At 41.7% G+C, this 24,619-nt stretch overlaps 1 protein-coding gene and 1 long non-coding RNA gene across 6 annotated transcripts in view; both read left to right on the forward strand.

Moving 5' to 3' along the window:
- ATP8A2 (ATPase phospholipid transporting 8A2) overlaps positions 1 to 24,619 on the forward strand; it is a 324,912-nt gene that overhangs the window by 113,211 nt on the left and 187,082 nt on the right. For all 5 annotated transcript variants that reach the window (XM_035326034.1, XM_035326038.1, XM_035326047.1 and 2 more), the window contains one exon: positions 11,654 to 11,826. In XM_035326034.1, the coding sequence (XP_035181925.1) occupies positions 11,654 to 11,826 (173 nt within the window). The remainder of the gene's footprint in view (positions 1 to 11,653; positions 11,827 to 24,619) is intronic.
- LOC118166898 lies at positions 13,268 to 17,420 on the forward strand. The gene is made up of 2 exons (XR_004750791.1): positions 13,268 to 13,326; positions 15,943 to 17,420. It is a non-coding gene; the product is annotated as an uncharacterized LOC118166898 (long non-coding RNA).

Below are 24,619 nucleotides of genomic sequence, written 5' to 3' on the forward strand. Positions count from 1 at the left end.
TATATGAAGTCCCCGGTCTTCCCAGGATGGAAATGTGCTTCTTGCTGAAGTTTAAATATTAAAAAATGATGTCAAACTGAACAAATGTAGTATTGTGTTTCATGGCATTTGAAGAACGATGATGATGAATTGTCATTTTGACAGCAGTTGTTTCTCCAATTGTTTCTTGTACTGCAAGATTGGCCCTTGGAGAACTCCTAGGAGCATTGCAAAAGGCTCGTGGCTTTCAGGATGGGGCCTTTGGCAGTCGTGGGGCACTGGATGACCAGTAGGGATGCCAATTTGTTGGGCTGAGAATGGTGAGATTTTTTTTTAAAGAAATAAATCTTAATCATTTTGAGTGAGGGTTTACAGTGGAGATCGATGTTTGGAAGATGCCATTCCAGTTATCTGTGTTACTCTTCAATCTAAGGAAAGCACTGTTGCAAGAAATCAGCAGCTTTATTTCAGGAAGCTTAAAATGGTAGAACGACCGCTTCTGGCAGCATGCACTGCCAGAATACTTTGTCTGTGAGATAGTGAGATGACTGCTTAATGAAATCTTCAGTTTTTCCATATCGAGAGGTCAAAGTCTCTTTTCCTTCCTACTTGTCTTCTCCCACGGCCTGAGCCCCCAACTCATGGGCTAGGGGGAATTTCATGTGTACTCCTTAATCAAGATAATCAAGACATCCCATTGCCTCACTGAGAGGGTTAAGCTTGGCATGCAGTCATCCGGCACTCTGCGTCAGCCTGGGCTTGAACTGCACGGTTAAGTGCTGAAGTGTCCAGCTCTTCAGTGCCTCTGCTTACAGCAGTCTCGAGCTACTTGACTTGCAGGTTGTCTTTCACACTGCTTGTGAAAGAACATTTTCATTCTTCTGTTTGAACTGTATGCAGTTTGCTCGGAGATGAATGTACTGCTGACACGACAGAGGTGCCTTTGGGGTACCTTCCCTATTTGCTAAATTCCCTGGCTCCTGTACAACCAGCTTGTTACCGAACTGAAAACATCCTTGAATAATTACCTGTACCTTTTGATGGTCCAGTACATCTGGACTTCCAGCTGTCACTGGATACATAAGACTTACTGATATCATCTGTTTATCTAATTTTAGTCAAAGATTGGGTCTGTGCGTGATAACCTGAGACTTGCTATGCAGATTAAAGATTCTGTATATAGATGTTTTAGATGACTTGGCTTACTGTGAAGAGATTTCAGCTTTTAGTTAGATTCTAAACTATAAGAATCATCTCAGTGCAGTCATCTAATATCTGTGGGTCCTTCATATAGATGTTTTTCTTGGCATGTGATAGGAGATCATATTGATCAAGCAAGATCTCAATGCAACTAAATAGACAGGTATTGCTGAGTAAAAGCAATGACAGAAGTCATTTGTGCTTTAAGAAGGGATTCTTGCCTTGCTTCACGTTCTTAGTGATATTGGCAAGATGCTCTGTGTTTGTGTGATATTTTTAAATGTTGCAGTTCAAGCAGACACGGTGAGGTGACTCTTAAGTGGATTTGGACAAACAGATGAGGTATTATTGCTGGAAATGCTTGTGTGTAGCTGTGGTATCCGAGCTGATCAAATCCAAGTATGGATTATCATATATACCAAATAAATATGGGTGATGAACATGGCTCAACAGTAGAGCTCGAAGGGGTGTAGTGAGCGGGCTACACCTGGCTAGCAGCCAGTCGCTCGTGGTGCTTCTCGGGGCTCAATGCTAGGGCCAGTCCTGTTCGGTGTTGTTATCGGTGATGTGGGTGCAGGAGTGGAAAGCTAGCAAGTTCATTGACAATACTAAACTGGGAGGTGCCCTCCCTCTCTGGAGGGATGAGAGGCCTCGCAGGGGGATCTGGATACCTTGGAGCACTGGGCAATCATTACCGGCATGAAGTTCAACAAGGGAAAATGTGGGCTGGGTGCTGCACCTGGGACGGAGCAGTGCTGGGCACAGTCTGGGAAGCGAGGCTGGGGAGTATCTCGACAGGAAGGGACCTTGGGGTGCTGGTGGTACTGGGACAGGCTTCCTAGAGAGGTGGTTGATGCCCCCGTGCCTGTCAGTGTTCAAGGGGTGTTTGGGCAATGCCCTGAATAATAAGCTTTACCTTTTGGTTGGTCCTGAAATAATCAGGCAGTTGGACTCAGACTTCTGTAGGTTCCTTCTGACTGAACTATTCTGTGCGAAATCTTTTCATAAGGGAAATGCAGATGTTGCTTGATGACCTTTGACAGACTATTGTGGAAAGGCAAATGCTCATTATAGTAGCATCTTTTGGAAAAAAATACGTTCTTATACTCCTCAGTTAAACTGAACCTTTCAAGGACTTTGTGAAGAATCTTGTTAGGACTAATTTTGGAACTGCAAGTTTTTTTATGTGGTACCTGAATAAATGGTTTCGGAAACACCAACTATCTGCTTAAATAAAAAAATCTTTCAACACATCTTGAAGGTTTTCTTAGTGCTGAGCAAGGTTAAAAGTTCTTTGAAAAAGTGTATTGGTGTTGCAGTTGATGCATTGTATTTTGAAGGTAATTTCGTTGTACATCATTGTTAGTGGCTAAGTAGTGCTTGTGTAAAGCATAGCACTTGAGGTTTCTGCAGGAAGGACGTTAATAAACATAAGCACTTTGTCTTGAATTCTCATCTTCATGTGATTTGTAACATATAACATATTGGTCACTGTGCAGGATACTTCTAAGTGGATTACGTTCAAAAACTGGTTTGGAAGTAGTTGACTGTAAATGGGAAATTCTTCAGTCAAGCAGGGGTAATCCTTGGTTAAATGCTTCCGGCAGCCAAATGAGTTTGCAGATGCTACCAAGCTGTGAGGCTGCTTGTGTCTGTTGGGGTTTTTGGACTGGGTTTTCAAGTGATTTCTCAAGAGAACGGCCTGACAGAGATCAACTGCAGGTAAAAAGATGAGACTTGAGATCTTGCTGTCGGGCAGGAGTGCTCAGTTGCATGAACACAAGCTGGGCAGCAGAAAAGGAGTCAGTGGTTCACAACTGCTTGTGAATTATGTGTTAATGCTGTGATGAAAAAGCCAAGAGCTCAGCTGGAAAGTATGGCACAGGAATATAGCCTACTCTGTTCAACACAGGTACTGCCTCATCTGTGGCACTGTTTAACCACGTGGTCATAGCCTACTGTCCATACCACTGTCAAGTTTGCTTTTTGGGGTTGTGGCACAGTTTTAAGGGGCAGAGAAGGCCAGGGTAGTTTTTTGGATGCTCATAAATGCCCTTTGGATGCTCAATCCTCAAGGCCAAGGTAGTTTTCTGGATGCCCGTAGATGCACTTCGGATACCCAATCCTTCTAACTGTGAACGTGTGAAAATGCTTGTCTGAATTTTTGTGAGTAGAACGCAAAGTCTGTGTTGTTGTAGAGCAGATTGTATTAGGACATGCATATTCTCATGAATTACCAGATTCTACTCGTGTTTTGAGTTTCTGTTTAGTTGGCCATAAACCAAGGCTTTTGGATCAGTCATAAATAAGCAGGTGACGCTGCACCTGGCAAACAATGCAATATTTAAATTTGTGTTTACACACACAGTTTAACTCTAAAATAGAAGCACTTAAAAATAAGTAACAATACACATAATCAGCTTTTTGAAGGTAGATGAATTATAGGAAGTCAATAAAGAGGAGAGGCAGAGGATCCTGGCTAACAAATCCTGCAGCTTGCTGCTCTACTCAAGAAATGTTCTTTACCAGGCTTTGTGGTCATGTACTTTGCACTCCTGCTTATAACCAGGTCTTTGGAAGTTGCCTGTCTGCTTTCAGAGACTTGTTTGCTCTCCTGCTTGAGTTAGATGCCAAAACTTGGAACGCTGGCCAAAGTAAGTGTCTGTTTTAGAAATGAAGTGGTATTTCTTCCTTGGTTTGAAGAGAGGTTCCAAGGTGAGCGTTTGCACATGTGCTATTTATTGTGGAAAGCACTTCCAGTGACTCCTCTGCCCAACAGGTGTTGCTCTAAATACTCGTATCGTGTTTCACCAGCTTTGGTTTAGACATCAGTTTGTCTTGCCTGTGCGTTTGTTATCCCGATTCTGCCAGACGTCCTTACAGATCCCTCAGGTACAGCAGCCAGATGGTTTGAAATGAAAGACTCTTCGCCACGCAAACATGTGGTGAAGCTTCTAAGCTGCAATCAAGATATAGTGGAAAATTTCACATAAAGTAGGGCTGGCAAGTGTTACCCTGAGCGGGGGTTATGCAGTGAAGTCCTCCATGAAGACCGTTAACTGGGGGTCGGGGGACGTGGCAGGCATTTGTCTTAGAACTTTGTCTTTCGGTGCAGTGAAGTAATTAATACACGTGATTACTCAAACTCTCTGCTCTTAGGAATGAAGCAGCAAAAGTCATAAAAACAACTTGTTGTTTGGGTGCAGTACGTTGAGCTGGCACATCGGTGTGCTCCAGAACAGGGGCTTAGCAGGTAGTGTGATTTGTATCATCACGTGGACTTAGACGGGTTTGGTACTGATTTACAGGATGATGGAAGAAGTGAACGTGGAAAATCTTGAAATGCTGTAGTTAGCAGTACTTTGTAGATTTATGATAGATAGAGCATGTAAACAAGTAGTTGACTTAGCTTACAGTTGAACTAGCAGTAAGTGTTAGCTTAACATGCTACTGCAGCAGCTTGTTCTGTGAGGATGGATTCAGTTCCTTTGAGATGAAGGAGAGCGTGCAGGAGGGGAACATAAAAAATAGAGGCCAGAGAAGGCCAGAACATACAATTGGTTTATCCTTACAGAATATTTGGCTCACCAAGGTTACAGATCCAGGGGTGAGTCCTTCCCTCCCGTGGATGAAGAGGCTTTCTCATCTGTCTGCATCATGCTCCTTGCCATTTAGTTTTCTTTTCAAGACCTCTTGCCTTGTGGTTCATACATCACTCTGTGCGTATAATGAAACGTGAACGTAGCTGCTGCACAAATGAGATGTCACTGCTGTCCCGTGCTATCACCTCTGAGGCTCTGTTAGCCTTTCCAGGGAATAGCAGGGAAGGAAGGGGAAGAAGAGATTTACAGCTCATCTTACAACAGGTGTCCAGTTTCTCTCTGGGTATCATCTTGTTTTGTAAGATTAAATTCAGGGAGGAGTTGTTATCCTGCAGGATTCTTTTGCACCCCATTTTCTTTTTAAAGTCCTAATGATTTTTTTTTTTTATTATTTTTCCTTGGCAAGTACTTGATGCTGCTGTTCCGTACTGGATCCCAAACGGCCTCACCCACTAATGTTTCTTACTGTAGCATGCAGAGACTTCCCAAGCTCCCGTGGGAGTGAATGCACTCTGTAGTGTGCTGTTGTTAAACAAAATAAAACAAAACCTCTGAATAAGAACACTCAAGCTTTTGTTACATAGCCCATGTAGTTCTTTTGATAACCAGTCCTATTATTTTTGTCAATTCTTGTTTTCAGTGAAGTCAGCTGAGCTTCATGCAGTTAACTCCATTTTCGTTGACTTCCCAGTTAACTCTAGGTATCGCGTTATGATTTTTAATATTTGCTATGTTAAATTAAAAAATAATACTCTGGGAAATCATAGAATTGGCTTATGCTAGTGTAAGCTTTTAAATACAAAGCTGGCCATAGCAGGTGGTTTTTTCTGAGGCTTTAGAAAGTGAGAAATACAAACACACCATTAAAAAAATTGTTAGGTTCTGAGTGCAGTCTAGAGAGAAGACCACACAAAGTCTGCTTCAGGATGTTTTCATTTGCTGCCCATCAACAAATTACGTTCTGCTATGGAGATCTGTAACAGTCTGCTAATGATGCTACTCCATCTCCTGGATCGGCAGGATGCACACACAAAACAGTAAAATCTGCAAGTTTGTTTTTAAGACAGTAATGCAAGGAAATGGATTGTGTTTGTGCTTGTAACTTGTTAAAATGGAACTGGGGAAATAAACAGGAAAAGCCACGTGGGGTAGGTTTGTTCTGGAGTACACCTCTGTGTCTTGAGTTCAACTCAAGCGTGAAGGCTACAACATTAACCCTTAAACACATGTGGGTGAGTTAGAATTGCTGAAGTTTTTGGAATCAAAATCCAGCCCTTCTCTCAGTAGTATCAAATGCACAGAAGTAGAGGAGAACTAAGAGGATCTCCTTAGCTTCCTCAGATTTTTGGAGCTCTGCAGTTGGCTGTAGCGTGGCCTTTGTTTGAAGTGCTCTGAAGCTCTTGTTTTCTTGGTAGTTGTGTATGAAGGGATTCCTGTGCCCTTGCAAAGCTCCAATTACACTGGTGATGTTGCTGTGGCTGAACAGCATGCTTAAGCATGTGCTCAGGGCTACTAAACTGGAGGACCTTTTAGTCCTCAGACTTCTATCCACTTGTGACCTCTAAGTACAATGGTATCTGTATTTTTAATGTGTGTGTGGGGGGAAATCTGTCTGATATGCCGGTATAATGGGGTCTGATCGGCAGGCCCCTCTCTAGGACTCCCTGGAGCAGCTGGATGCTGTGTGGGTATAAGGAAGTTTTGAGGGAGGGGAGAAACAAGGTCCATGTGGATAGGTGAGGTGCTTTGTAATATATATATATATTTTTTTCAGAATTGTTGACAAACTTTCCACTTCCTCCAAAAACTGCAGTGATACTCCACAGGTCTGAGTTTATCCAGGCACTTTATTAGGACTAGTATTGATTTCTCCTCCATCATGCTGCTTCTGCTATAGGATTGATTTATTCTTGCTCGATGTGACTCAAAGAAACTTATCCCTTGATGTCAAACACAGAGTAAAAGCTAGGTATCAAAGTGGAGATTTCTGTTGTAGCTACCAGTAATGAGTTGCCCGTGGAAGAATGTATTTCCCCACGGTTCCCAAATGTTTGTTCATCTGCTTACTGAGGAAGTCTGTAATATACCCAGTGAGATTTGGGGCTGCTTTCTTTTGCTTAATTGCACTGGCCTACAGGATCAGTAAATAGGCTTTTTATTTTTTATTAAAAAAAAAATAACATTTGTAAGTAGTTGGAAGGAACACAAGTAGGAATTAGTGCTTCTTCACTGTGTCAGCTATGAGGTTGTAAGTTAGCAACGCAAATGTTTGTGGAGAGCTTTACAAAATGCAGTTTAAATGGGATGCTTGGTAAGTCATGTTTTCTTTGTAGCTTTTTGTGGTGTATTAAACCTGCTACTAATTCTATGACATCTTATAGACAGCATGAGTAAGTTCAGTGACCAGGGCATGAATGAGATAAGGCATATATATATTTATACATAGCCACAATAAGTTGCAGAGATGCTAGTAATCTCATCTCAGGAGAAACATCACCTTTTGGAAGTCATCCTCTTGCTGCATGCTTTCTTTGGCCAATGGATGCTGGATGTTGAATAACTCTGCTGCTCCTGCCCTCTGGTTCTCCTCCTCCTCTGCACAAGCAGATGGTTTGCCTCAGTCCTTCATCGTGCTTTGGGGCAGGTGAAGAATCTATGGAAAATGAAGGAATTTCCTGTGAAGCACCAAAGGGCTGGCACTTCTGCCAGCCAGCCAGTGAGCGAAGCATGACTCCTTGCACAGCAGTAGACAGAGAGTGAGGGCTGGGACTGTTCCCCTCTGCTTGAAGTAGTCAGAGGTTTTTCTTCATCCTGTGAATAGATCGAGAAGAAAGGGGCTAACCCTGCATTTGCGAGCAAGAGAAAGGCTAGAGCACAGCTGAGAGGATGCAGTGAAAGGGGGAATAAAAACACTGTAAGATCTCAGATCAGTAGTCTTTGGGTTAAAATTCTGTTATTGAGACATTACGTAAAGTGCACCCCATACCATCGTTGGGATTTCTGTGAATGCTGTTACTCCACAGTGCTGCTCTTGAAGTAGACACAACAGCTGTCCTTCCCCAAAGACATAGCCTTGTTTTTCCTGGACCGATCTGTTATGGGTTAAGCACAGTCATTTATTTTGTGTTTATTTTTCAGGGACAGTGTAAATAAAGCACACTGTGAAGTCATAAATCTAATCCCTCACAGCTTAATGGGGAAGGAGAGATTGACATGTTCATTATTGTAATGAAGAAGGTGCAGAATGTAATGTGTCTGAAATAGCTGCCCTGTGCTCACAGTACCCCAGACAGTCTGTTGCCGTACTCATTAATTTAATCTGCAAATTTATCTCCTATTTGGGGCTAGTTTCTTAGTCTGAGTCACAGTAAGTTTGTTTGGAATACCATACAAATGAGTGGGGCTGGAGAAAATAAATTGAAAAGCAGCTTCTGCTCCCCTTTTCTTTCATTTTTGCGTGGAAGTGGCCCAATTCTCTTCCCACTTGTCTCATCCCGATTAAGTTCTGTCACTTAATTGTCACTCCACTTACCTGATCCTCTTTTCCTGTTCTTCCTCCTCCTCTTCCTCTTCCTTTTCCATTCAGTAATGGTGTTTTGACTATGTTCTCAACTTCTTCACCACCTAAAATTGGTTTCATCTCCAGTGTTTCTTGTTTTTTCTCTTGCCTACACACTGCTCTGCATCCTGCTTTTACTCTCAGATGAGGTCACCTCTCTCCCCTTGCTGCCTTTTTGATTCACTTCCCACAGCTCTGGATGGAAACTCAAGATCGAGGACTCTTGTAACAGGCAGTGTCTGGCTCAGGACCTCCCTGAGCTGCCAACTGCTGAGGGCCGAGAGGCTGTTTGGTTTTTTTTTGGTATGTGCTTGCTGTATGTCTCGTTCCTTGTTTGGTTTTGGCCACTGCCATGATGGTGAGCCTCTGTTTTGACTGACTGTAGCTATTTTTGTGTTGTACTTCACTGTCTTTGTTGGTGTAAAGCTGATCTAGTCAAACTTGAGAATTTTCTGAAATAGCTGATTGGAGAGTTGGCATTGGCTTGGAAGTGCTGTAATGTTCAGCACATTTGTCATGTATTTCAGACTTGGTTTTTACTTAGGTTTTTTATTGAGAGTGTTATTCAAGTAAACACATGTAGCCTCTGATCACCACAGCGTGCTCAGTCTTGGAGCTCGGTGCGCTGTGGTGGTTGTCTGTCTTGAAAGAAGTCAGATGAAGTTCAGTGAGTACTCTGCATGAAAAACATAAAAATTAAATTATTAAATAATTAAATAAAAATTAAAACAAAAATTAAATTTGGATCTCTGGTGTATTTTTCTGTCTAGAAACAAGGCCATTTTAATTTGAGCTGGAAGTAAGAAGACAAAGGAAAAAATCCTTTACCATGATGTTATGAACACAGGCATCTAAAGATAATGTATATAATCCCCTCGTAGTCTAAATCTTCTCAAAAAGACTGAAATCCATGGGAAGGGAACACCTCTGTGGCTGGTTATTTCATTAAAATATTACTGGGAGGGAGTAGGGTCCCGAGGAGGTTGGGTTACTGTGGTGAAACTGCAGGTTGGCCTAAGCAGCTGGGGGGGAATCCGGCCCTTAGCCAAGGTTAACCTGCAACGTTTCTTTACTGGGGTCTCTTCAAAAGTATTTGTCCAGTCCTAGGATGTCACATCTGTATGTCAAGAGACTGTTTTTGTGTGAGCTTATAATACCGTGGCTGTTGTAATTAGCCAGATAGTTGAAAGGAGCTCTCTCAGAGTTCAGTGTGAGTTGAAATACGTCACTGTGGTGGTCTTGCGCCAACTGCAGACGAGCAGCATTGCATTGTAGTGGACAACATGGGACAATCTGAGATGGAAGATGCCTCTGCATGTCTATGTAGTGTGAGGTGTAATGCAGACACTTCCTCTTCTGCAGGCTGGGAAGGTGTGGGGGAACAGGTGTATTTATGTATACGCTATATGGGGGAGAATGCTTCTCAGCTGGAAAATGAAAATTTCCAGCTATTTCTTCCAATTGTGTTTCTAGCTGTGAACTCTAGGATGTGTAGATCCCGTAGAAAATCCTGGTGGATACCAAACATGTCTTCTGTGCGTGGTATATTGACATTCTGATGCCTGGCACCCCTTACGTACAGTAGTCATCTAACCTACTGCAGTGGGAGGAACAGGATTCTGTGCAGAGTTTTTCATCGCTGTATTCACAGAAGCTGAGTGACTTCTGTTCTTTTATAGTGCACAGCATGTGGAAGCTTAAATCAAGGAATTAAGAATGTGTAGTACAAGGAAAATTTTTCTGTGTTGTTTTTCTTTTTTTCTTTTTTTTTTTTTTTTTGCTCCTCCATGCATAGATGCTGGAGAAATCACCAATGAAAGTATTCGAGGAGTGTAAACTTGTTCCCTACTTTCCTAAAGTAGTGGGATATGGAACTGAAACTTTTGACTCTGATGGATTCGACATGATAGAAATGTAACTTGAAATACTACTTTTGCCATCCTTGTTTGGGGGGTTGCTGTATGCAGGTTTGTGTACATCTTTGGTTTGTTCAGCCACTTGCAAAGCTACCAACTTCTTTTGTGAGTTGAATGTAGAAGGAAAAATCCAGATTCCACAAGAGTGTTTGCCTTAGCTCTAGCAATCTGTGTTCTTCAGGACCAGCAGCTGTGTAGTCCAGAGGAACGAGTTTAGCTACATTACTTTTTTTTTTTTTTTTTTTTTTTAACATCTTTCTATTGAACTGGAGATGCAAATATGAAATACAGCACTTGACAACAGTTTGTGGCTTTATAATCCTCTGGAGAAGTCTGTATCTATAAAAACAACGAGAGGATTGCAATAATACATAAATAATGTGTTTTCATTTCTGACAGTTGTAACTCTATTCTAGTGGCTTGTCTTCTTATATAAAGCTATATATATATATATTTCCTTCAGATCACAACTGGAAGATCATAAATCAGTACCTTTAAATATCAGTAAGCAGAAGGATGTTAAAACTTGGTTTAGCACAGTGTAAAGCTGTGTAGTTTTGAGATGTCCATAAGTCCATCTTCTTTTTTTGGTTGGTTTGAGTGGAGAAAGGAGATGAGAAACTAAGTGAGGATTCGCTAAAAGAAAGGTGTTACATTTTCATATGCCTTTTTTTTTTTTTTAACAAAACGAAAAATGGGAAAATAATGTAGTCCAGCAGCTAGTGATAATTTATCACCTAAAAAGCAGTATTTGGCTACTGAAGCCTTTGCTTTTCATGTTCTGCAATCCCATATTCCATGAGTCAAGACCTTCTCTTTCAAAAAGTGTATATATGCTTAAGATCATGAGAAACTTCTCAGACCATTTAGCTGTGGCTAACTCAGCTGGAGCTGGTAGTTCTTCTACCCTGACCAGGACTAGAACTGACTGCTTGATGGCAGTGGGAAGGTTGAAGTATTCGGGGTGACAGTGTACCATGAATGCTTGGTTTTTCCCAGCAGCAGCTGTCAGTGAAAACCTCTTTGTGGTAGGAAAGGTGGTTTGAACAAGTAATAATACTTTGGATGGTGTTGGAAGGGAAGAAGGACGTGAGATTTTACCTGCTCTGAAGTGTAAGAGGACGTATCACTGCTACAGTGGGCACGTGTTGTTCAGGCTTGGGTAGCAAAGTTGCCACTAAAACAAGGCATATGTTTCTTGTCAAGCTGATGCAGCTTTTATTGATGTGTGACCCAACCTAGTGTTTTTGCACGAGACCTTGATGAAATTCTAACTCATGTCAGTGCTTGTTTGGTGCATGTGTGCATCCTTGCATAGCCTGGAGATACCTTGTACCATTTTAGATACACTTCTTATATTAAGAAGAAACATTATTTATTTCTGTTTGATTCTTCAGGCAACAAGAGCTGCTTTGACTCAGCATTGTACCAGTCTGGGGGAGTCGCTGGGCAAGGAAAATGACATTGCTCTGATTATTGATGGCCATACGCTGAAGTATGCCCTTTCATTTGAAATCAGGCAGAGCTTTCTGGACTTGGCACTCTCCTGTAAAGCGGTCATTTGTTGCAGGTAAGAAAATCTGTATTTTTTTTCATGGTAACAAAATGAGCATGAAGTTGTGGGAGACTTTATCGAGTACGTTAACTTTCCTTTCACATTTAGTGCTCTCAGGAAACACGAAAGTGGGGGAAGTAGCGTACTGTTCAAGAGCAATTAAGTTGTAGTGGTGAGCCACTTGATAATATAATGGATTTCTCTGCTGTGAGACTGCTGAGAAGCTGGGGCTGTGTTGGAAGAGGCAAAAAGGAAGACTGTAGAGAAGAATTTCTTCTATACCACAGCCAGGTCTGTGAAAGCATTCATAAGGCTGACTGACAGGCTAACAAAGTTTAAGATTTCAGTTCTTCCTGGTCTTCTACAGGATGTTCTACAGTGCAGCAGTGTTGCACACCTTGAGGATGAGCATTCAATCAGCTGCGCATTCTCTCCTGGTGGTAGAACTCTGCTAGCTCTTGAAACCAGTCTCAAGAGTATGTTGGAAAGCAACTTGGCTAGCAGCTTCTTTCTGCTCCTAGTGGAAGAAGAAGCAAGCCTTCCCCTAAAATTAAGGGTCATCTAGTAACTCAGTCTCTCTGCCTTAGTTGGTCCTAACGGAATGTGATCCCTTCTATTAAATGGTAAAATTGAGCCTACTTTCCTGACTGTAGTAGACAGTGGTGACAGGCAGTGATTCGTATGGGGTCATTTGTAAGCAACAGACTGTGACTGACATTCGTTTTAGCTTTGGGGAAGTTTTTGATGACTTGTGGATGAAATTAAGTTACCCTCATTTGTCAGCTGTGTACGCAACACAGGTTTGTATGTAACAGTACAATCTGCCCAATTTTAAATGTTCGACTACCACTTGCTCACAGCAGAATTTGACCATTTATGGTTTTAGCTATATGCAGATGTGGTCCCATGTCCTGACTGCTACAAGAGAAAGGAAATAAGCCCAAAGCAAGTGAAAAACAAAAGTCAACCTACTTTATGTACAGCAGGAATGTTGCATTATTTTTAGCTTGGAAGGAAGATTATGTAGCTTTGGGAATGGTGTGTGTGCGTACACGTGTGCATGTCTGTGCACATCAGTGCATATCCCTGGTGTACAGGAAGAACTGTGCCATTGGTTTAGGTGGACGGGAAGCATTTTCTAGCAGATCCTAGAAGCAAGACCTTCTTTCTGACTGTATGGAGATTCTAGACCACTGTTTTTCAGTCTTATTTAAGCATGTACATACTAAAGTGCAAAGATACTGCACGGCAAAAGCAATTGCAGTGCGTGCACCTGAGGTAGATGAACCCCTTGGCTTTTTCCATCTCTGACTGGTTTCTCACCAATTGCTGCACTCTGAGACTGGTCTACCCCAGAGCACAGTGCTGGGGCCTGTGCAGCTCAGCATCTTCGCTGATGACCTGACAGATGAAGTGCACCCTCAGCAAGTCGGCCAACAGTATGCAACTGGCAGGAGTGGCTGTTAGAGCAGAGGGTCTTGCTGCTTTTCTGAGGGACCTTGGCAGCATGGAGAGGTAAGCAGAGAGAAATCTTGTCGATACTGGCAAAGGGACTTGCAAAATAATGGAAGTGGACAGGAAGAGTCCATTTACCAGTGAATGCTGCTGGCTGCCAGCCTTGATAGAAAGCAGCTTTGGCAAGAAGGATGTGGGGATAACAAGTTGTCCATGTGCCAGCACTGCACCCTACCAGCAAAAAAGGCTAACAGTGTCCTCAGCAGCAGTAGAAATACTGTTGCCAGCAGGTTGAGGGAGGTGATCCTTGTGTTCTGCTTAGCACTGGGGAGGTTACATCTGGAGTAGCATCCAGTTCTGGGATTCCCAGTACAAACAATGAAATGGAGAGTCCACTGCAGGGCCACGAAGATGATTAAGATACTGGAGCATCTTTATGTGAGGAGAGGCTCAAGAGAGCTGGGACCGTTCAGTCTGGAGGTGAGAAGTCTTCAGATTATCTCGTTAATTTGTATAAATACCTGACTGGAGGGAATGGAGATGAGTTAAGATGGGCTCTAGTGCTTAGTGACAAGACAAGAGGTAAGAAAAAAATGAACACATGAAATTCTGTCTCACACAGGGCAGCAGTATTTTATTGTGTGGGTAGTCAAACACTAGAATGGATTTCCCAGAAAGGTTATGGAGTCTCTGTTCTTAGACATGGAGAGCACAACTAGATGCAGTCCTGAACAACCAGCACTAGCACACCCTGCTTTAGCAGGGCAATTGGACAAGATTTCAAGGGGTCCTTTCCAAGCTGGGTAATCCTGTGATTCTGTGACTGCAGAAAAATGGTGGTGGTTTTGTTTTGCTTTTTTTTTTTTTTCTCCAGACAGTGCTCTTTGTCCTTGTACAAGTTCTGTTCTGAATGACTGTCATCTACAATGACTTCCAGTCCTAACAGCCCTTCATAGCAGACTTTTTGCTGTTACTGATTTTCTTTTTTTTAGGGAGCAGTGGTGGGGCATGAGGTGTTGGAGGATGGGTCTCATTTTTTTTTTTTGCAGCTGTTTCATAGGAGTGAAAAGAGTTTTTCACAAGAGGGAGTTCACACAATTGCAGTCATCTTCTCTTGAACGTAACAGGCCCAACTGTTACTGGAGTTGAAGATCACCATTAAATAAATTTGTCTGTCTTGTTGGCTGAATGTTTAGCAGTCCATCCTTGTCAGTGACATGCATTGGTTTCAAAGCTCTTCTTTCAAAGTACCCCGTTTTTCTTGGATTCACACATGGGAGTTTCTGAGTAAATGTGTATTGGTCAAAGTGCTTTTCTAAAGCTCCTGACTGTCCAAGAATACTCTGAAGCCACCACGTGCTTGTTGTTCCACAGTAACTCTCCACAGAGCTATGCCTCATGTACAGAGCTGCTTTCGATAGGTCTGCATTCTTTTCTTGGGCTCCCTTTCCTTGGGCTTAAATAGCATGAAGTGCCGAGGAAGTAAATTGACCCCGTGTGGTAGGCTAATGTTGTTGTCTGTGGAGGAAAGCTGACAAACACTGAGCAAATACAAAGCTCTTCTTTTCATTCTCTGTCACTATGCCCTGGTAGAGATCCTCCTGAGGCAGTTTTTCTCAAAGATTTGGTGAGCTTGATCAAAGATCTGTGTAGTTGGAGCGTATCATAAATTGCAAGTGTTTAGATTTATAGTTCGTAACGTGTGTGTAATTTACTGAAGATAATGAATGGTCCTATTTTGTAAACAGAAATGTAATACCAGGTATTTTCTCTTCTGCTATTTCATGGTCAAGCCAACAGCAGTTTTAATTATTAGTGAATTAGAAAATTGAGGAACAGTGCAGAAAATAACATGACGTGTAAATCAAAGGGAAAATATGATGTAATTTCATAGGCTTAAAAAGAGGAATAAAAATAACTGCGTTTTGAATCCCCAGGGAGAAAGAGGAATGCCTTTATTAGCCTTTAAGTCTTTGCAGGAACCTTCCATTTACTTGCCAGGTGCTTGATACTGAAGAAAGAAAAACATTTTTTTTTCTCCTCTGGGCTGTATTTAATAGTACTTTGCGTGTCAAATAAGACAGTGCATTTAAACTTCACAGGAAAAAAGTTTTAAAATGTAATTGGCACAGCAATAGGAAATTTCAAATTAAACAGAGTTAGTTTTCAAACAAAAATGTTAATTGGGAGGGGGATCTGGGTCTTTAAACTTCGTGGTATGACGTTTAACCACTCTAGGAGGAGTTGTGTTGCTATTCTCAACATAGCTTACATTCGTGAGATTTAATATTTCATAAATTTGCTATAAGGTTTTCATCCCCTCTGGGGTGTTTCAGCTGCATTTGGCATTCAAGGATTTTTTTTAATATACTTAAGATATACTGCACGCTCATTTGCTGGGCTTTAGGCATAAACTGTAGTTGAACTTGATTCTCAGGGGTAATCTCTTGAAATGAAACTGTAGTAAGCCTGGCCCCATTTTGCGTTTAGAGGGGGAGATGGTATCTTCTGATGGGGTTAAGTCTTCCACTGTTACATAGTCACTAACAGCCCACTGGCACGGTGGAGGAAAAAACACCCCTTGGGAGACTGGGGAAGCTTGCAAAATCAAACCAAACAATTCCTTAAGAAAAAACCTTGATTTATTTATTTATTTTTTTTCCTGGAAACTGACAGGTCTGATTATCTTCCCTTACACTGCCTGGGTGTGCAACCAGTCCAGAGTGAGCAAAATTTGCTGGTCAGTGGAAGTACATGTTGCCTGGACCGGAGCTGAGTTCCAGACTTCATTGATGGGATCTGGGCTGTTGATCTTTGGTCTGTGGATTTCAAATGTTTCCATTAAGTTTCTGTTGTTAATTGTTTTGTGCAAGCAGCAAAATGTTTGAGGTGGATATGATTTTTTTGGGGGGTAACAAAATGGAGGTTCATCATTTATCTGGAGCTTTCTCTAAGAGAAGTAAACACGTTTGTACAGCAGATCGCTGGCTTCGAATAGAAAAGCAGCAAAAAGCATGTAGCCTGCGTGTGGCTGCAGCGTATTCAATTCCTTGGTGAAGAATCTGCCTTGAATTGGAATACTTGCAGTTGAAATATGTGATGTTTCAGGAATACTTCAGGAAAAAAATGTTGTTGTTGAATAGAAGTTCTTTGCAGACAGCAATAACTCTGGCTTTGTATGGGCTTAATGCCATATTAACAAGGCTTGCAGCAGGAAGATGCAGATCTATGGCTTTTTAAAGACTGAATGATTCCAAGTAGTTGAAGTACTTAAATATGAATTGTTGGATGGCAGAAGCGGAGTCCTTCCTTGGGTTTCTCTAATAGGCGTACGTACAGTGAAGCAAAGATCTCCAGCGAGATGGGTGGCATCAGGCTGGGACCACATCCACCGCTGGGCTGCCTCAGGGTGTTCTCCTGGATTACCGTATTATTCTTTCGCCTCTTCTGCTCTTGTATTATTCTTTTGCTTGTATTACTGGCTGTTTCTGCAGTGCTGCTTGAAGTAATGGTGCTGAGCTGTTGTTTAAGCAGTGTGTTACTCTTTTACAAATATTTATCTGTAGGGCAATAAAGTTAAGCTGAGCTTTAGTGTGTAGACCCTGCAGCCTTTTTCAGCTGAGTGAACAGGGAGTTGATGCCCTCATTAGGAGAGGGTTTGGGTGTGAATGGCACCAAAAAACAAAGAAACCTGTCCTGTGTCTGAGTTTTCAGAGCTACTGGTCAGAACCTGTGGATTTGTAAATGGAGAACCATGGCAGGCAAACCGTGTAAGTGTTTGGATGGTAAGCACTCACCTCACAAATCCACTGTAGATCATTTTGAACAGAGGCCAAGCTGATTGTACAGGGCGGTCGTGGTGTTCTGTCATGTCCCTCTACAGAGACACTGATGCTTCACTGAGACCCAATAAAACATTTTCTGCTTGAAGGTACTGAAGTTGCTTTGACCAGCCTTTTCTTTTCCTACACTTATTGCATAAGAGCTCGTGTATTAAAACAACACCTCCTCTTCTGATGTTTTTCCTCTGTTCCTGCTGTTCATGTTACGCTGGTGGAAATCAGTTCAGTTCTGAGAAGTTCAGTGAAGCTGTGCTGACTTCATCAGCCTGCAATCTGATCAATTAGTAAAATAAATCACAACGTTTGCTTTGAGCAATTGATTCCTCCTGATGTTTTACCTTGGATTTAGGTTTTGGCTCTTGACAAAATTGCCAGCCACAACAGAAACAGAAAGACAAGTGTCCTGATGGCCGTGCAGTCCATGAGTTTTCCTGCCCAGCTCTTAACAGCTGTCCTGCAGAGACCGTGAAGTGGTGCTGCAGCTTGAAGAGACGTTGAGGAAATCCACCAACAGTGATTTCTGTGGACTACGTGCTGTTGCCACGGGGGCAGCAGCCCTTTTGTGGCTAGTACACCCCCAGGACTCGGCTAGCTTTTAGGTGTGACAGGTGTGCAGCAGTTGCCCAGTATCTGACCGTTGACTGCAGGACTCTTGCCCTGCCTCACCAGCTAACCTTGTCAAGTGGTAGTGGTACAAGGTGTAGGGTTTGGTACCTTGAGTAACAGTTGAGCTGTAGTAACAGTAATTAGAAACCGAGAAGTAAACAAGGTGAGCAAATGTACGTTCTTTAAACCCACAGCCCTCCCCAGCAACAAAACCCAAGCCAGTTTTCCCACTCGCATTGCTGTTTCAAATAGGAGTATGCACAGGGGGTGTTTGGGGCTGGGGGAAGACACGCCCAATAACATCACTCGGAGAACAGACAGTAAGTGTTCCAAAATGAACGTACCCTCTGGTTAGAGCATGTCTGCTAGGGTGTTGAAAGGGAGGGGGATTTAACCAACAGAAAGCAGATGGTGGGGGAAGGAAAAAAAAAGGAGCCTGTGAAGAGTACCTGTTGCTAATTGTTAGTGTCACTTTGTCAGCGAGGTAATGAGAAGACAGATGAGGAGATGAGAGAAAAGTTGTCTCAGCATCTGAGTTGTAAGGCCGTAGGTTGCATGCTTCTGGTCTTCCATCCTCTTTCTGAGGAGCCATCAATAATATAGCTCACAAAATGAACATCTGGAATACCTCTTAAATATTGATGCCCTTAAGTCTCATTGTTGCTGGTGTTAGTACTTGACAAAGTGATTATTCTGTGCTGTAATTTGGAGTGTGTTGATTTATTAAATCAAAAAAGCGTCTTGTTGACTTTCATTAGAAAAGAGCCCCGTTCTTGTGACAGAAAATTACAACGCCATTCTGATTAGAAATATGCAAACTACTTCTAACATTAATTGGTCCCAAAGAAAATTATGTATGTGTTACATTTTCCTGTATATACATCTGATGTTTTCCCTCATCTCTCACCTACTGAATTATCAATGCTCCCTCTCTTGTTCTGTTTCTGACAACTCATGACAGCACAGCATTCATCGCATGACTTGGAGAGCCATGAGGGAAGAACCATGCTGGCAGCTTTAATGTTTGTAGATAATTGAAGCGGGAGGAAGGGCTGGGGTTGCAGCGTGACGTGGTGCTCTGCACTCTTGAATAACCAGCACTCACAGATAATTAGAAATGATTGCCTAAACTGTCCAGTATGTATGCAGGTGTGTGTAAAGCAATCTTGGGACTTTCGTACTACTTTTATTTTTAAAAAAACATTTTTACTTCTTAAAAAACTAACTGGCTGCTTTGTAAGAGCTAAGTGAATTTGCAAAATGCCAGCAAATCTGTGCTGAAAAGCCAATATGGCCAGGCTTCAGGAGAAGGCTGGTCTTGCTCCTGAGTTATTGTAATTATCTTGTCCTTTGAAAGACAGAGTGAGTTTTGGCTGAATGGCTCGGTGTTGGTTATTTCTCGTTCATCAGCTTCCTGAGGATTCCTGAGCTGTGACCGTTCCAGTCTCATTATCACAGCGCTTAACTCCTTTAAATGCTAGGTACGTGTTGGAATGGGAAAAAAAAGTATTGTTAATTCCAGTCACCCATCTGCTCAACTGAGAACTTAGGAGTAAAGATTCTAATCCTGAATATATGAATGTTGCTCCAAAATGTTGCTTTATCTTTCAGATGCAGCAACCACTGCAAACCAAGGTTACCACCTCAGATTCAGTATAGTTCTCTTTTAAGGAAATATATTTATCAGGTCAGAAACACCTGTGAATTACTTAGTTACTTTCCTAAGATTTATATTTATGCTTACACCAAAAAAATACTGTCTTGACCTGTATTGTTTGGTTTTTGAATGACTCAGGTGAAGCAGGTTTTGCTCCTTCCTTTAGGTAACTATTCAATTGCTTCACATCCTGAGCTTAAACGGTCCCTGCTATATGGCCAGACATTTCCTTTGCTTGACTTCATCCCATTATTGTGACCATGACTATGTTAAGAATACTTTTTTATTTTTCTTGGTTTTCAAGTTGAGAAAATAATTCAGACAAAGTAATCTGGAAGTTGAGCCACTACTCTAGTTTCTAGTGATATTCACAGTGTTTGGATTTTTTGATGCTATTTGTGAAAAACATTGTTAACTGAGTCTATTTGTATTGTTTTTGGAACTCGTATGTTATGGTTCAGATACTGATGGTTCAGAGTACTCGTTTCAGAGTTTGTTTTTTATACTGGATGACCATTTGACTTCTCTGGCCCATATCTATGGTTATAAATGGAACATTTGTTCCTGCAACCTTCTTCTACATTCACCTGAACTTCCTATTTCTGTAACCATTCTTGCTAGCCAATTCACTTGCTAGCATAGTTTGGAAAAAGTTGGAGAAAAAGCATGAATTCAGCTAAAAGCAACTTTTTGTTTGTGAACAGTGATAGGTTTTTCGGTGATTTTATTTTTGGAAAAAGTTACGTTCTGATAGCAACTAACAATTTCTTCTCCAAGTGCTGTTTACCCTACCTGTTATCTTTAAAATTAATTTATTGCCTTTTGCATTGTGATTCGGGTATGTAGGTGACAAAAATCTTGGTATTTCACTTGATGTATTTCCTAAAATGCTAGCAAAATGTGTGTTGAGCAATGCTTTGGTAACTCTCACAAATGTTTCCAGATTATATCGTTTTCTTCACCATACTACAGCACTGTGACCAAATTGCTACTGGTCTCGTCCTGAATAGGAGAAACCAGCAATGCTATGCTTAGTGCCACACCTTCCCAAGATGGAAAATAAACATTCTTTAGATGCTGCACGTGAGAAAACACTGTTCTGCTGGAACATATGCTATTATAGAGGAAAGATAAATCTGTGGTTTGGAAAACCTTCTGTTTCATGAGCAACTCATAGTGCCGGTATATCAAGTGGTAGTGCGTTAACCCCCATTTTCTGGCTGAATTCCAACTTGAACAATTGCCGTCTTGTCACTGAAATTCCTGCTGTCTTCGCTTCCTTCTCAAAGCTGTTGTGAGGGTGTCAATGTGAATGCTAAAGGTTGCTGAAGATTTATTTTTCTTTTTGTAGATGAGAGATGGTGCATAGTGATGCAAGCCTCTCCAGTTTGCCAGTGCAGTTGTAGATTAACCTTGATGTTAACTTCCATCAGCAAAATGCCAGAGTTCATTCAAGGTGGCGTATACTGTATGAGTAATACTGCATGGTCTATGACAGCAGTCTTTGTCTACATACTTTCTATATCTGGTAAGAACAGTTTATTTGATGAAGTATTTAGGTTAATTGTAGCTAATGATCTGGTCTCAGCTGAAGCTTTTCCCCAGACCTCGGTTTGCATCAGATACTCTGCTCTATTAGACCTTAATAATGGAGAATTTTTCCTGTTCAAGTATCATTGGACCCTTGACATAGTCATCTTGTTTCTTCCCCCTTTCTTGTTTGCTGTACAAAGTACCCTGTCCCTGAGTTCCTGGAGCAGGGAGTGACTGAATGTTTTCCCTTAGGGAATTCCCTTTCAACTATGTAAATTTCAATTATACTTAAATAGGTTTGCTTTTCTGTACTCTTCTCATGGTTTAGAGAACATTATGAGCCAATAGGTAACTCTCCCCATCCTGGTCATTGCTTGCCATTCTAAATTTCTTTTTCTGAGTCATTAAGCAAGCTCTCAAAACTATTACTAGAATGAGGATAGGAGGTAGTCATTGCTTTTATTTAAATACTTCTTTATGATTTCTAAATTTAATATTTTAATTTTACTAATACACAGATGCAGAACACAAGAACATCTAAAGAAACAGTGGTGCTGCATTGCATGTAGAAACCAGACACTCAGAACTACTGCGTTAGCACTCATAGGATCCAGCGAACTCTTGTGCTCTGTCCCTTGGGACCAGCTTAAATACTGTATTTTCCATTCCTGAAAGTATCAGATAAGAAATTACAGAGGGAGGAACAGTCTATTTTGCAAGTTTCTTAGTACCACAGGGAATTAACTTAATGCGAAATCTGGGCTTTCGTGTATGACAGTAATACGTGGGAAGCTGAACCGGTGAAGCAGCTCTGTCTGAAGTTTCCAATAGCACTTGCTGTTGGTGGAAGCTGACTGTTCAGTAGGTGCTCAGTTGAACGCATACTAGGTAACTTAGAAAAATCTGCCCTAGCTCTTGGTAGGAACATTGGGCTTAAACTTGTTTCCCTGCCATTCTTATCTCTGCAGTCATGGTAATAAGAATAAAACAATGCTTGAGGCAAATGTACTAAATCTGATTAGATTCAGTTGGCTACAACAGGAAGTAGGCTCTTTGGGGTTGTTGATGTGAGCAGAAAGGTGGAGAAGCACTGGGTCCAGAGGGTTATGAATTTTTTGGCACACTTTGTATGCGCCCGAAATGTGGCAAGATCTGTAGCCTTAACTTTTCTTTAGCTGTGTGAGTAAATCTCACTGTATTCTGAAGGGCAGTTGAGGCTGCCCATCTGGGTATCTTGCTAAATCTCTACTATCCTTAGTGGATGGTGTGACAGTTTTTTGGGGGTTCAGACAGTTTCCTATTTTACAGTTGCCCAAAGACAGTAGAAATCGTCTTTGGCAGACAAGGTTCTCCTGTGTATGGGGGTCTGATATCTGCTAACAGTCCTCCGGAAGACATGTTCCACTGCTAATGCACAGCAGTGCTCAAGTCATCCTTCAACAAAGAAAAGTCCTTTTTCTTGCCAGTAATTCTTATGAATGCTTTCAAGAAAAGGCAGGCTAAGAAATGGGAGTAATACTTCCTGGACTTAAAACGATATTATCAAAAACTTCAGAAGAACTTACTTACTGCTATACTTCTGCTACCGTTCAGCTTAAGAGAAGTCACTGTTCTGAGCAACACCAGCAGGGTTAAAATGGTAACAACTAGGTGGTGGCCTGCTGGAGTCTGTGTTCACCTGTAGGCTTTCCTTGTGTTTTCTCTGAGATCTCAGATTTAGGTAGCTCCGCTCTATTCTGGAGAAACTGCTTTTGCTCCTCCTGGTGTCTGCGTTGCCTTTAGTTTTATTCTGCTCTTGTTAACCTGTTTCTTCTGTAATATCTAGAGTGGATGATGGTGATAGGCACTGAAAATGGTTGCCTTCAGTCTTGCTCCTTCACACCCCCCTTCTCTTACTATTCTTCATGTCATGGCACACATTAAGACTTTAAATTGTTCCATCTCACAGGTCTTCTGTGAAGTCTGACTTGATAAAATATGCTGTCTTTGTGCATTTCTATTATTGTTTTATTTATGTCTGGCATATACTTTTTGTATACAACACACAGAATCTCAAGTTCCTACTGGCAGCTCTTTGATCAGAGCTTCTAAACCTGTGCAGGGGATTACTCGCGGTTATTTGCCAACGTGTGATCTTGAAAAAGCTGCTGTGTATGGGCCCTAGTAAGGAACAACAACAACAAAAAAAAACATAAAACAGAAAAAGCCAGTAAATATTTGTCTTAATTTTGAGACTCTAATACTAATGACCAGATGCAGGTGGGGTGAAGGCATCTCTTTGAGGATTCAAATGACTATCAGCTTTCTGCAAAAGAGCATCCTGTTCTTCAGAAGCACGTGCTAAGCATTTGGAGGCTGCAGAACTGATCATCCTGAGCTGAGCAGCAGAATTTGGCAGCCTCTTTGCAGTATGGAAGGTTTAAAACTTTCTTGCTGTTCAATGTAAGGTGGCTCTGTTTTGTATGTAAAACCTCTCACTGTAGTTCACGTCTTCCCCATAGTCTCCCACTTAGCTGGAGTCTTTTATCTGGTGAAGTGTGAAGCTTGAACTGTCTCTACTCGAAAGGTGGAGGCTCATTTTTGCATGTAGTATATTCAACATCAGAGTCAGGGCCAAGTTTTTCCAAACTTCCTACTCCAGTACTTCTCATCCTGCAAGTGAGGTATTTGTATGTTCCTCAGCGCTTGGTTATGTGAACAGATCATGCGGATCCAACTGGAGTTGTGTGATAGGTCTTGTAAGAACTGGGGATCAGAGATTTCATCCAGGAGATGAAATAATTCTGCTGCTTTAATGATACGAGGGTGTCCAAGGCTGAACTGTGACGACAGAGGTCACTGCCCAAAGATGAGGTAAGTGCATGTCTGGGCTCTGAGGGTTACTTGTAGGGCTTTTGTGTAGTGTTCTCTTCCATCCCATCCCCCAGCAGGTATCCTAAATGGTGACAGAAGTAGCAACCTGTTCTGTTGAGTTCATGAAGTCATCAGAGTTGATGTGGGCTTGTTTTGAGACGAGATTTGGCTGTTCAATTTTCAGAAATAGAAAGCAGCTGCACTGTTGGATTTCCTGCCGTTCAGATCAGGTCTTCATAGACTGCTGAATATTGGTTGGTGTGGTGGGAGCCAGAACTTGGCTAATTTAAACCTATGGAGCAGGGGACTACCTCCATAGCAAAAATACACATTTCTCCAGCTGCTTCATTTCTGTTTGTTGTTGTTATTCTTCAAGATGCTCTGTTATGTTTGTAGTTTGCAGTTGCATTACCATTGGTTAAGAAGTTGCATCTCTGAAGGAAAAAAATCAGGCGGTGCTTGTAAGCAGTTCCATTTGAGATATGTGACCCCATTGCTGTTAGCTCCTGGTATTTTGCCCATGTATGGGTGCTGGGTGGCTAATTTTGTTTTTCAATGCATCTGGTTTTAGCAGTCAGAGGAGAAACGCATGCAAGCTTTCCCCCTTTTTCTCACGTGCTGTTTCTTTTGATAACCAATGTGTGTGGGCTGGAAATAGAAGCTGTTCAGGGATATTTTGTTAGGGTAGTTTTTAATGGCAAAATAGAACTGAGTTTTATTCTGCCCGAGTGTAAGAATCTAATGAATGTTTTTATTTTAATTGCTGTGCTTAGGAGTTCATAGCATATTCTCCTACGAAGAAAGGCTGAGAGCTGGGGCTGTTCAGCCTGAAGAAGAGAAGGTTCTGGGGTGACCTTATTGC

This window comes from Oxyura jamaicensis, chromosome 1 (genome assembly GCF_011077185.1).
Source record: "Oxyura jamaicensis isolate SHBP4307 breed ruddy duck chromosome 1, BPBGC_Ojam_1.0, whole genome shotgun sequence".
NCBI classification, from domain to species: Eukaryota; Metazoa; Chordata; class Aves; order Anseriformes; family Anatidae; genus Oxyura; species Oxyura jamaicensis.